Source organism: Oryctolagus cuniculus, chromosome 12 (genome assembly GCF_964237555.1).
Source record: "Oryctolagus cuniculus chromosome 12, mOryCun1.1, whole genome shotgun sequence".
NCBI lineage: Eukaryota > Metazoa > Chordata > Mammalia > Lagomorpha > Leporidae > Oryctolagus > Oryctolagus cuniculus.
In genome coordinates, this window is record NC_091443.1 from 23,901,011 (window position 1) to 23,913,563 (window position 12,553).

The following is a 12,553-nucleotide window of genomic DNA, read 5'->3' on the forward strand; positions in this document are numbered from 1 at the left end:
TAATTGAGTCTGTGTTTCTTGTATAGATTACCAGTATCTTTGAAATAATTTTAAGATTACTTTTTCTGTTTCTGTGAAAAATGTCATTGAAATTAAAGGCATCGCAATGAATTCGTAGATTGCCTTGGGTAGTAGACATTTGAACAATTTTTTTTTAGTGTATGAACCTGGATAGGTTTTCATTTATTTGTTTCCAATTTCCTTCATCAGTGATTTATGTCTTTCAATGTACAGATCACTTACCTCCTTAATTTATTCCTCAGAATTTTTTATGCTATTTAAATGGGAGTGTTGAAATGTAACCACATACCATAAAAAATTCATCCTCTTAGAACATTTATTTCATTGTTTTTTTTTTTTTTACTATATTCACAAGACTCTGCAGCTGTTATTTTCCCTATTAATACTTTAATTTAGAAAATAATTGTAGCAAGAAATGGGAGTGGCTACAAATGACAAACAGGTCAAGTTTTTTATTGATAATGACTAAAAGAAACCAGCTTAGCTTAAGTAGGCAAAAGTAATAATGCTTTCATTCCTACAAATACAGTTTTCACAATAAAGCTTTTTGTGGTGTACGTATGATTTTAGAGTTGATTTTCACTGTTGATTGTCTTTTTCCTGATAGCCGTCTTGCCAGCTCAGGATTGGAAACCCCCTCTCCCAGCTTACGATTTCCTAAGTATGATGGATGCTGCGACATTGCAACATCCCACTAGGAAAGCTCCTGAGTGTCTGAAAGACCCAGACGTGCCGGAGAGTGTTAAGGAACACCACGAAGATAAATCGGCCGTCGAGAGAGAACCGACCGAAACGTTGAGAATAAAGCGCTGGAACAGAAGCAGCTGGTTTAAATACGCGGAGGAATCGCTGAGGCGTGACAAAGAGTTATGATGCGCACAAGTAAGCTCGTCTCGCAGGGCCCTGCTTCCCCCAGCCTTTGTCACAGTTGATAGACCGAAGCACTTACTCCGTTAAATACTACTACTAAATCATTGCGAGTTCCTCAACCAGTGCCGTGTTAAAACAAGTGTTTCCCAGCCAGAGAGCAGTTGTACTCAGCAGGGACGTTGGACAATATCGGGACATTTTCACTGTCATGACTGGGGTGCTGCTGAGTGCTCCCAGTGGGCACCCCCCTCCCCCTCACACAACAAAGAATCACCAGTAATGCCAAGGTTGAGCAGCCAACCCTGTGGCAGTGGGGCTTCCAGACTTTTCGGTTCTGCTCACTTACCACGTTTGGAAAAAAAAAAATCTTGCTGGAGATACACATTAGTTGGTCTTACACTGATTATTATCCAGGTACAAGTTTCGCTTCTTTTTATTTGTACATATTTTTAAAAATTATTTTAATTTTAATTAGTTTTTAACAAAGTCCGTGTGATTTGTAGATACAATTCTAAGAACATAATGGCAGTCCCTTCCTTCTGCCTCCCTCCCTTTTCTTACAAATTCGTCCTTATGATATTTTTCAAAAGGCGAAGACGTGATCCCCATAGAGGACACAGCAATGTGTGTATTTTAAGGGAATCCTGGAACCTGCTCTTCTTTGTGTAAGTTAAGTTACTGAATTTCAGACTGGACAGGAATTAAACTTTCTGCCATCTCCTCTTGTCAAGAAGGCGCCCTCACCTGAGCCGTGCCTGAAATCCACCCTCCTAAGCTTTGAATAAATCAGTTGGTCTCTGGGCAGTATGGCCTTATTTACGTAATGAGAGTACAAGATTAGTCAGAAACCTAAGTTTTCCTTCCAAATCACCTTCTGCCTTGACTGACCTGTTTGCGGCCGTTGTCTCATGTCGCTCTGTGCGTTTGTGGAAGCGTCATTGAGAACGTCCTGGCTGGTGCTGAGCCCGCTCTTTCTCCGTGTGATATCTCTTGGGGGAATCTTGTGCTGCAAACGTTTTCCTTGCATGGTTTACCTAGTACAGTTGACTTTTGTAACTGGAATGTAAAAGTCATGAACAGCTTTATTTCAATAACTGCATGTAACATAGACAACCCCTCCTCAGTTTTTCCTTATAGCAGGTACTGAATTTAGTTTATGCTTGCATATTTTTATTTCTAACATGGGTGATAGGAAAATGAACTCTAAATATGAGGGATTTCAGGATGTCTGTGGGAAGTATGCATTATGAAAACCTGTGTGGATTCCAATTTTTTTTCTGCCAAAATAAACTTTTTAAGATTCCATTTTCCATGAACTTTTTGAAGTGCCCTCATATAGTTTGTAGTCATAAAACATCACCAGCCTAATCATTAGAAAATGCTAATTAAGGGGACTGGCATTGTGGCAAAATGGGTAAAGCCGCCACCTGTGGCGCCAACATTCTATATGGGAGCCGATTCAAGTTCCAGCTGCTCCGCTTCCTCTCCAGCTCCCTGCTGGTGCTCCTGGGAAAGCAGCAGAAAATGGCCCAGGTGCTTGGGCCCCTGTACGCACGTGGGAGACCGAGAAGAAGCTCCTGGCTTCTGCCTAGCCCAGCCCTGGCAGTCTCGTCTCTCTGGGGAGAGAACCAGCAGATGGAAGATATTCAGTCTCTCCCTCCCCCTCCCCTCCCCCTTCCCCTCCCCCTTCCCCTCCCTCTCCCTCTCCCTCTCCCTCTCCCTCTTCCTCCCTCTCTCCCTCTCTCTCCCTGTCCCTCTCTCCCCCACCCCACTGTAACTCTGCCTTTTAAATAAATAAATCTTAAAAATTGCTAATTAACAGCAAGCACATAGAAACAGTGAGTCTTTAGTCATTGTACCATAGCCAACAGTTCTGACAGCCATTGATATATGTCCTTTTATTTAAGATACATGATTTTAAGTATAGTACAGTATCTAAGACTGCCTTTAACAGCTTTCTATGACCTCTAATATACCCACCATTGGACTGCTTCCCCTGAATCAGTTACTGAGTTTTCTTTGGTTGCAAGCAACGGAAATTCAACTTTGGCTAACCTCAGCAAAATGGAAATGTCGGGTAATTCACAGAGTTAGAAGAAACTATCCAAGGTTTGAAAAGGGAGGAACCAAGGCTGTTCTGTGATCTTTATAGCTGTAAGTAACAGCTCAGTGATAAATCAGTTCCACCTGAGTTTTTTGTTTTGTTTTATTTTACTTTTTGTGATGCTAGGGGTCCTGGAAAAGTTGGTTGAGGGAAGACTAGATACTTTAATTGGCAGCCCAATAAGACATTCACAATGCAGAAGAGAGACATCTGACAAAAGAAATCTAAATTGTTTACCAAAAAGAGGAATAATGTAGAGCAGGAAAAACACTGCCACTGAAATGGAAAACCCAGGAATCCTCAGAGCCACCAGCTGGGCTTCTCTTTTGGGTCCTTTTCGGGTCTTTCTGCCACATCTTCTCATCTGGTTTTGAAAGCTCCTAAAATTCTCCCTCTATCTAAGTGATTGTAGTTTTCCTAGTCCTCTGCTGGAGCTGGGGCAGGTGTGTGTGTACATTTTGCATGATGTCTCGTCTCTTTGAGTGATGATTCTTTTTCCTGTCCTGCTTTACTTGTTCTAGAAGGGAAACATCCTTCACCTGTTGCTTCCAGCCCTTGTAATAAAATTTTTCCATGTGCTGTTTTTAAAAACTTTCTAGAGTTTATGCTTATGCTTCTTTTGAAAAAAATGAAAAACCTTTGTCAACTGAACAATACAAGTTTCGGATCAGTAAGTGTCTGTCTTTGGTAACTAACAGTAATCAAATATGTATGCCTTGGCAGCTGTGCCTCTGCCTAAGATGGAGAAAGCTGCAAGAGAATGTTACCTCCATCCCAACAACAAGAAAACAAGTCAAAACTCAGAAAGTAGTCAAAGGAGCTGAATTCCAAAGAGTGACAAGCGCTTTCAAAGAGTAACAGGACACCTGCACTATTTCACTTGTGACAGATAATAGGAGGCTGACACTAATGCAAATAAGAAATTTTCAAGTACTTAGAGGAGCTGACATTTTATCCTTCCAGGTTAGTAAGTTGGCTTGCCACAGATGCGCTGAATCAGAGACAAAGGGCTTAGTACACCACTAGTGTTCATTAGTCAGCTCTTGTGCAGTTCTCTGATCCCCAGTCCCATCGTGTATGAGAAGAGGCCTAGGGGACACCTGCGGACATTGCCTCGCAAGGCAGGAACTGTGCACCTGGAGAACTCAGAACTTGTCATGGGTATCTTGCATGTATACTCGCGGCTCCGGAGGGAGATAGCTCTATTGCAGTGGATGGTAATAAAACCTGTCTTTCTTCTCGAGGGAGACGCTGTCTCTGTCTTCTCAGGCAGTTGTGTAGATATCCTCAGAAAGGTCGTCGGAACCCAGATGAGCAGAGCTGCTCACAAATCCTGCAAACATGTGAGACTCATGAAGAGCTGTCTCCTGGCAGAAACTGGTGAAATGTTGAGGAATTGTTTGAAGACCTAATGTGCAATGGATGTTAGTTTAGCATAGATGAGAGTGCCTGCCGTGATAGTAGTTCACACTCCATGGGGAGCTCCTTTCACAAGCCTCCGTGGGGTTGCTAATGAGAAAGCTGAGAGTAGGAGCCAGGTGAGAAGAGACCCCTTCCTGACTCAGGCAAGCAGTGACTGATGGAGTGATGCTGGGTCACAGGCACGACACACTGTCCCCTTCTTGTGTGATGCAAAAGCCATCAACCCCTGGATGGGAGCTGGCAAACCTTTCTGCCCCAATGGCCCAGGCAAGGAGCCACTGCTTTGGAGGAGGGAGAGGGCATAAAACAAAACACCTTTTGGCCCTAGAAAATGTAAGAAAATCTCATGAGCTTAAGATCGGCCCCAGTACTAAACAGAGGTCCACCATCAGTGAGAGAAGTGCAGGAAGATCTCTCCTGTTCCAGAACTCAGTTCATCTCTACAAACTGTAATAGTACAATGATGGATAAGCAGGGGATGGGGACACCCACTTAATGAAGTAGTGAGCCCTCTCTGATGAGGTGATATTTAAACTAAGACCTGAAGGATGAGGTAGTCATCCACCCTGTATCAGGAGAATGAGCATTCTAGAAAGAGGGAATAACATCTGGAAAACTCAGGAAAGATTTTGGCTTATCTGAAGAATGAAATGGAGCCAGCATGGAGCAAGGGAACAGTAAAGAGATAAGGCTGAAGAGCTAGGAAGAGGCAGAATTATGCGGAACTTTGTAGCCATGGATGGATGCTAAGATATTTAAAGGTTATTTTATGTGCACCTGAATGTAAGGGAGAAATAAACAAGGATGTAAAATTTAAGAATATTCTGAGAGCAGGCTTTTGGCCAGTGGCTAAGATGCTGGTTAACCTGCCTTTATCCTGCATCAGAGTGCTTGAGTTTGATGCCCAACTGTGGTTCCTGACTCGAGCTTCCAGCTAGGGTGGACCCTCACACAGTAGTGATGACCCAGGAAGTTTGAGTTGCTCCTACCTGTGTGAAGACTGGAATTGAATTCTAAGCTCTTGGCTTTGACCCCCAGCCACTGCAAGCTTTTCAGGGAATGACCCAATGGATGGGGGTTACCTTCTTTCTCACTGCTTCTCAAATAATATTTTGGTTGACATGAGGATGGGTTTCAGATGTATTTTGGAGGTTTAACCTGACACCTTGCTGGTAAATTGGAACTAGGTGTTTTGTTTTTATTGTCACTTTTATGTATTTAAAAGAGGAAGAGGGAGAGGGAGATTTTCCATCTGCTGCTTCACTCCCCAAATGCCTGCAACAGCCAGGGCTGAGCCAGTGGAAGCCAAAACCCAGGAGCTCAATCTGGGTCTCCCATGTGTGGCAGGCACCAAATACTTGAGACATCTGCTACCTCCCAGGGTTTGCATTAGCAGGAGCTAGAGTCAGAAGTGGAGCCAGTACTGAAATCCAGACACTTTAATAGTAGATATGGGCTTTCCAAGAGATGTTTTTGCTGCTGCAGCAAATGCCCAACTCTTGTTTTGTTTTTTATTTGAGAAGTGCAGAGAAAGAGAGATTGATTGATTGGGAGCCTGTGTCTGCTGGTTCACTCTCCAGATCACCACTACAGCTGGGGCTGGCTAGAGGCAGAGCCAGGAGCACAATTTCAGTCTCCCATTTGGGTGGCATGATCCCAATTATATGAGCCATCATTACTGCCTCCTAGAGTGTGCATTAACAGGAAATAGGAGCCAGAGATAGTGAATCAAATCCAGACAACTATCATGTGAGGCATGGATGTGTTTACTGCTGGACTTAACATGCACCCCTCTCCCCCATACATTAGGTTTTGATGAGAATGGAGAAATCAGGAGTCATGACGACTCCTAAATTTCTGACATGAGTAACTGAAAGGATGTGCTGCTATCCACTGAAATGGGGAATAAGGAAGATGAGGCAGTGCTGAGGGTGGACAGAAAATTTAAAGTTCCATTTGGTCCAAATTAAGGTTGAAAAAACTACTTGAGGGCCAGCGCTGCAGCTCAATAGGCTAATCCTCCACCTGTGGTGCTGGCACCCTGGGTTCTAGTCCCGGTCGGGGCACTGGATTCTGTCTCAGTTGCTCCTCTTCCAGTCCAGCTCTCTACTGTGGCCTGGGAGTGCAGTGGAGGATGGCCCAAGTGCTTGGGCCCTGCACCCGCATGGGAGACCAGGAGAAGTACCTGGCTTCTGGCTTTGGATCAGTGCAGTGAGAATTTCTCAGGCATGGAAAGCCAAGACACTGTGAAAAAAAAAAAAAAAAAAAAGACCTAAATGAAAGATCTCTGAGTGAGATCCCAGCAGAAAGAATGGGCCATCAAAGAAGGAGATTCCTTTCTCTGAAGGGAGGAAAGAACTTCCACTTTGACTATGGCCTTGTCTAAATAAGATCAGAGTTGGTGAACTCAAGAGGCTTCCATAGCTTTGGCAGCTCATGACAAGAGCCTCAGGTGATTACTGACATCATTAATAAGAGTGTCAATTGTTAAAACGGGAGTCACTTTAGTAAGATGGTATTGGTACATGCCACTTTAATGGGATTTGGAATCCCATGGTTGTGCCACTTCTAATCCAGCTCTCTGCTATGGCCTGGAAAAGCAATAGAAGATGGCCCAACTCCTTGGGCCCCTGCACCCACATGGGAGACCCAGAGTGTGGGGAGCAACCCGGACTGGACTGAATTACTGGAATTAAGACTTATTCTATGCATCTGCTCTCCCACAATATGGCGCTGGGAGAGGAGGAAACAGCTTCTACGCAGCTGCCTCTTGCCAACTTGAGTGATGACCTCCAGGAGCTGATCCTGCTCCTGATTGGAGGAGAGCAGCGTACTCGGCGTGTGGGCAGCCGAGTTGGGATTGGTGGAAGAGGACTATAAAGGAGGAGAGAGACAACATGCACCAGGAACATCTATCTGAAGGAACACCTGTGCAGCCCCCGAGAGAGCCGGCCGGCGGTGTGCCACTCCCCTGCGGAAGTGGGGAAAGTGGCAGGGGGAACCGCCCTTCCACGGAGGTGGAAGGGACAGTAGCCAACCCGGGAAGAACCAGCAGCAAACCCGGGGACGGCCGAGCAGACGAAAGAACAGCGCAGGGTCCTGTGTCGCTCCTCCACGAAGACGGGGAGCGACACAGAGGAAGCTCCTGGCTCCTGGCTTTGGATGGGCGCAGCTCTGGTTGTTGTGGCTCTCTGGGGAGTGAACCAGCAGATGGAAGACACCTCTTTCTCTCTCTCTCTCTCTCTTCTCCTAACTCTGCCTTTCAAATAAATACATAAATCATAAAAAAAAAAGTTCTATATCCCTCTGGGAGCCAGAGAACTGCTTATGCAGCCTGGGAAGCACCTGCTGTGAGAATTCTATTTATGTCTACTCCGTGGCCAGAACCCATCCAGCCTAGCCCAGAAGGTGCGAGGAGGATGTGTTCTTGTGTTCCCAGTGCACATCCCTGGCCCCAGACTTCAGCGTTGCCATGGAGCCCAAAGTCAAAGTGCATATCTACCCAAGATGGAAAGTTGGGACTCCATAGGAAAACGTGAACTTAAAAGACAAGAAGAAAAGGAAGAATATCTTCACCATCTCTACGACTCAGCTACTACAAGGGAAGATATTTTGTTGCTGAGTAAGCAGAAGGAAAAAAAGTGAAATCACTTCTGAGAACTTGGAACTATATCCAGCCCTTGAGATTTGCAACCAAGTTGACATAACCTATGAGGCCTGGAAAAAAAAAAACAGCCTTCCACTTATGAAACTTATGAATCTAGTTTAAAATGATCCCAAAGACGTCTTAGAATAAGAAACTTGGTGGGAGCAAAGACATCTCCTCTCTGGGGAAAGCCATCTTTGTCTTAGGCCTCAAAGTATTCCCTAAGGTAACTTTTTCAAGGACCATGATCCACGTGCAGTCCAAGCTAAGCAAGCACACAGGAAAGATCAAGCATACTGTGAATGGGAGCTAGCAAAAATCAGATTCAGTGAAGACAACAGATATTAAAATTACTAGACATTATAAAAGTTAATGTAGTTCGAGAAATAAAAGGCAAGCCTGAACATATCTTTAGAAAACAGGCAATTTAGAGGCCACAGAGCTGAGTTGAAAAATAAACAAAAAGCTAAAATGAAAAATTAGGCACTGCCAAAAAGTGATAACTGGAAGACAGATTGTAAAAATTTTTCATACTGTCTCACAGAGATACCAAAAAGTGAAATATTTTAAAAAGCTGATTACAAGGCCTAGGAAATGGACTGATAAAGATGAACAGATGTCTAATGGAAGTTCTGGAAGGATAAAGAAGAGAGAATGGGAGTGAAGAAGCCGAATAAAAGGATAGTCACTGAGAATTTTCCAGAATGATGAAACACACCGACTCATAAAATCAGGAAACTTTTATTACTAATCCAATTAAGTATAAACAGATCTACACTAGAAACAGAGTGAAACCACAAAATAATGAAAGCAACTTCTTAAAAGGTGTTAGAGACCAAAGAGAGAAATATTCAGATTAGTAGCAATCAGACAATAGCTGAAGCACAAGACAGTGGAATGTTGCCTTTAATAGGCTGAAAGACAAAAACAATTTGTAGCTTAGAATTTTATCTTCAGTGAAAAATTTTTCAAGGGAAAGAGTAAAGACATCATTTCAGAATAGCAAAAAGAGATGCCATCCACAGAATAAGGAAATTCAGGATATATACTTTGTGTGGAAGGAAAGGGCTCCCAGATGGGGAGGGAGAAAAGCAAAACGGAAGGAGGGACAAAGTGGTAAATATGTGAGTAAGTCAGAATGTGCATGAGGAGCACCGTACAGAATGTGGAGTTTCAAAAAGCAAATGGGGAAGTTAACATGCACCATAACAGTCTCTAAGTAAGAAAAGGAGTGAATACAGTTAATATATTTAAGTCCCTGGAAAAGGGATAGAGTTATCAATCAAATTCCAGTTTTAGTCAGTATACATTTTGTTGTTGCTAGGGTATCCACTAAAATACTTGAAAACTTTATGAAAGAGAAAAATTGTAGCTACAAAATGAATCAACCAAAGGAAGGGAACAAAGGGAAGTAAGTGAAACATAGAACAGGTAAATACTAGGCTAAAATAAGACAGCACTGTAATAGGAAATGTCAGTACAAGGATGTTTCCAGAGGTTCATGGAGAAATGGAATGAGAAGACAAATTTATTTGGTACAAAAAATTGAAATGCAAGCATAGCTTTTTCATAGTATGCGTTTCCATGAACTTTTTGATGACCCCTCCTATGCATGGACTTAAAATGAGAACGGTGACTTGATCAGCATAGCCCTGACTGTTAATGAACAACTTAATACATTATCCCTCTTAGTAGTTTTTTTTTTGTCTGTTCTACTTAATATGACTGGTTTAATTCTGTAATTAATACACAGTTACCCTAAAGTGTTGAAAATTAACTGAAATGTGATCCCTGTTAAACATAAGAGTAGGAATAAGAGAGGGAAGAGATGTACAATTTGGGACATGCTCAAGCTGACTTGCCCCAAATGGTAGAGTTAGAAACATACCAGGGGACTCCAATTTAATCCCATCAAGGTGGCATGTACCAATGCCATCTCACTAGTCCCAGTGATCAATTTCTGTTCACAATTGATCATAATGAAAGGACTAAGAGTCAAAGGAAGCACATAAACAAGTCTAGTACCTGCTAATACTAACCGATAGAATAAATAAAGGGGAGAGTGATCCAACATGGGAAGCGAGATACTCAGCAGACTCATAGAATGGCAGATGTCCTAAACAGCACTCTGGCCTCAGAATCAGCCCTAAAGGCATTCCAATCTGGCTGAAAAGCCCACGAGAGTATTTCAGGCATGGAAAGCCAAGACACTCTGGCAAAAAAAAAAAAAAAAAAAAAAAAAAAAAAAAAAAAAACCACACACCAAAACCTAAATGAAAGATCTCTGTGAGTGAGATCCCAGTGGAAAGAACAGGTCTTCAAAGAAGGAGGTACCTTTCTCTGAAGGGAGGAAAGAACCTCCACTTTGACTATGACCTTGTCTAAACAAGATAAGAGTTGGAGAACTCAAGGGGCTTCCATAGCCTTGGAAACTCATGACTGGTGCATAGGGAGATTACTGATGCCATAAACAGGAGTGTCAATTTGTAAAGCCAACAACAGGAGTCACTGTGCACTTACTCCTCATGTAGGATCTCTGTCCTTAATGTGCTGTACATTGAGACTTAATGCTATAACGAGTACTCAAACAATATATTTCACTTTGTGTTTCTATGGGGGTGCAAACTGTTGAAATCTTTACTTAATGTATACTAAACTGATCTTCTGTAAAAAAAAAAAAAAGAAGAAGAAGAAATTATCAATTCCCAACTTGACTCTCACTGGGATTAAACATGACAATAGGTCTGATCTGATTTCATCATCATTTAAAAAATCATCCATTATTTTTCACTTTATGTTTGTATGGGAGCAAACTGTTGAAATCTTTACTTAATGTATGCTAAACTGATCTTTTGTATGTAAAGAGAATCGAAAATGAATCCTCATGTGAATAGAAGGGGAGAGGGAGTGGGAAAGGGGAGGGATGCGGGTGGGAGGGACGTTATGGGGGGAAGCCATTGTAATCCATAAGCCGTACTTTGGAAATTTATATTCATTAAATAAAAGTTAAAAAAAAAGAAATTAAAAACAAAAGAAAAAAAAATTTTTCCCCAAAGTACATTTATCTTCTCATTCTGTTTCCCCGTGAACATTTGAGGTACATGCAAATGGACCAAATCTTCCAATTAAAACATTGTCAGTATCCAAGCAATAAATTGTATGAAGTTCACAAGAGATTTATCTTAAACTTACGTGAAGATTAAAAGCATAGAAAAAAGTTCTAAGAGAAAACTAGCCGGTAAGATAGCTTTAATCTCATACAAGATAGACATTAAGTCAAAAAACATTGTTAATGATAATGTTCAATGCACCTATATGCTATAGCAGTTGTCAGTCATCTCATGTGATGCAAGAATTAATAGAATTAGACTAACTCATGATCATATTAAATATTTACATACCTAAATTAATAGAACTAGAGAAATAAGGAAAGCTTTTAGAGATTTAAGCAATATTGTTAATAAACTTGGCCTAATGTCAACCAGTGACCACACAATATACATTCATTTCAAGTACACACAGACATTTACAAAAATTGATATTTACTGGGCTATAATGCAAGTCCCAGTAATTGTAAAGAATTAAATAATAAGGCCGGCGCCGCGGCTCACTAGGCTAATCCTCCGCCTAGCGGCGCCGGCACACCGGGTTCTAGTCCCGGTCGGGGCGCCGGATTCTGTCCCGGTTGCCCCTCTTCCAGGCCAGCCCTCTGCTGTGGCCAGGGAGTGCAGTGGAGGATGGCCCAGGTGCTTGGGCCCTGCACCCCATGGGAGACCAGGAAAAGCACCTGGCTCCTGGCTCCTGCCATCGGATCAGCGCGGTGCGCCGGCCGCAGCGCGCCGGCCGCGGCGGCCATTGGAGGGTGAACCAACGGCAAAGGAAGACCTTTCTCTCTGTCTCTCTCACTGTCCACTCTGCCTGTCAAAAAAAATAAATAAATAAAAATAAAAATAAAAATAAAAAAAAGAATTAAATAATATGCAGTGTGTTTTCTGACCACAATGCAGTTATTAACAAAACAATTCCAGGAGATGTAGAGTTAAAGAATAAGTATATGCAAGCTGAGCCCAAGGTAAAAATCTGGATATTCTATAGCTTTTTAATGGTAAACTTGGAATTAAACCTGAGTCTCTTCCTTATCACCTTAGTAGAATGATACCACATAAAGTCTTTCCTGTCTAACATTTCTGGAGTGAAAATAAATAAATAGTACTAAAATATCCTATTAATGGGTTATTGAATAATCAGTTTATACATCTCTTCCACTTAGAGTGAAATAATGTTCTAACATTTTTTTTCTTGTAGGCTGTAGTTTCACATTCTCTTAAAATAGTTTTTCCCCTTTTACTAAAACATGTTAATGGAAGACTATCCAAGATTTAGTTTGGATAACCCAGGGTCAAGTCCTTATAGAAACCTCAAGAGCTATTAAAAAAAAATAAAAACATGCAGATCTGGAATCTTGTGAAATAATCCAGACAGCCCTTCTG

The 12,553-nt window shown here is 42.1% G+C and overlaps 1 protein-coding gene across 6 annotated transcripts in view; it reads left to right on the forward strand.

Moving 5' to 3' along the window:
• The window catches only part of TXNDC16 (thioredoxin domain containing 16), a 109,903-nt gene extending 99,147 nt beyond the window's left edge, over positions 1 to 10,756 (forward strand). For 5 of the 6 annotated variants that reach the window (XM_070053661.1, XM_008269654.4, XM_008269655.4 and 2 more), the window contains one exon: positions 629 to 10,756. In XM_070053661.1, coding sequence (XP_069909762.1) covers positions 629 to 894 — 266 coding nt within the window. In that variant the 3' untranslated portion in view covers positions 895 to 10,756. The remainder of the gene's footprint in view (positions 1 to 628) is intronic. The other variant, XM_070053663.1, reaches the window with a different exon arrangement.
• Positions 10,757 to 12,553: the final 1,797 nt, after the last annotated feature.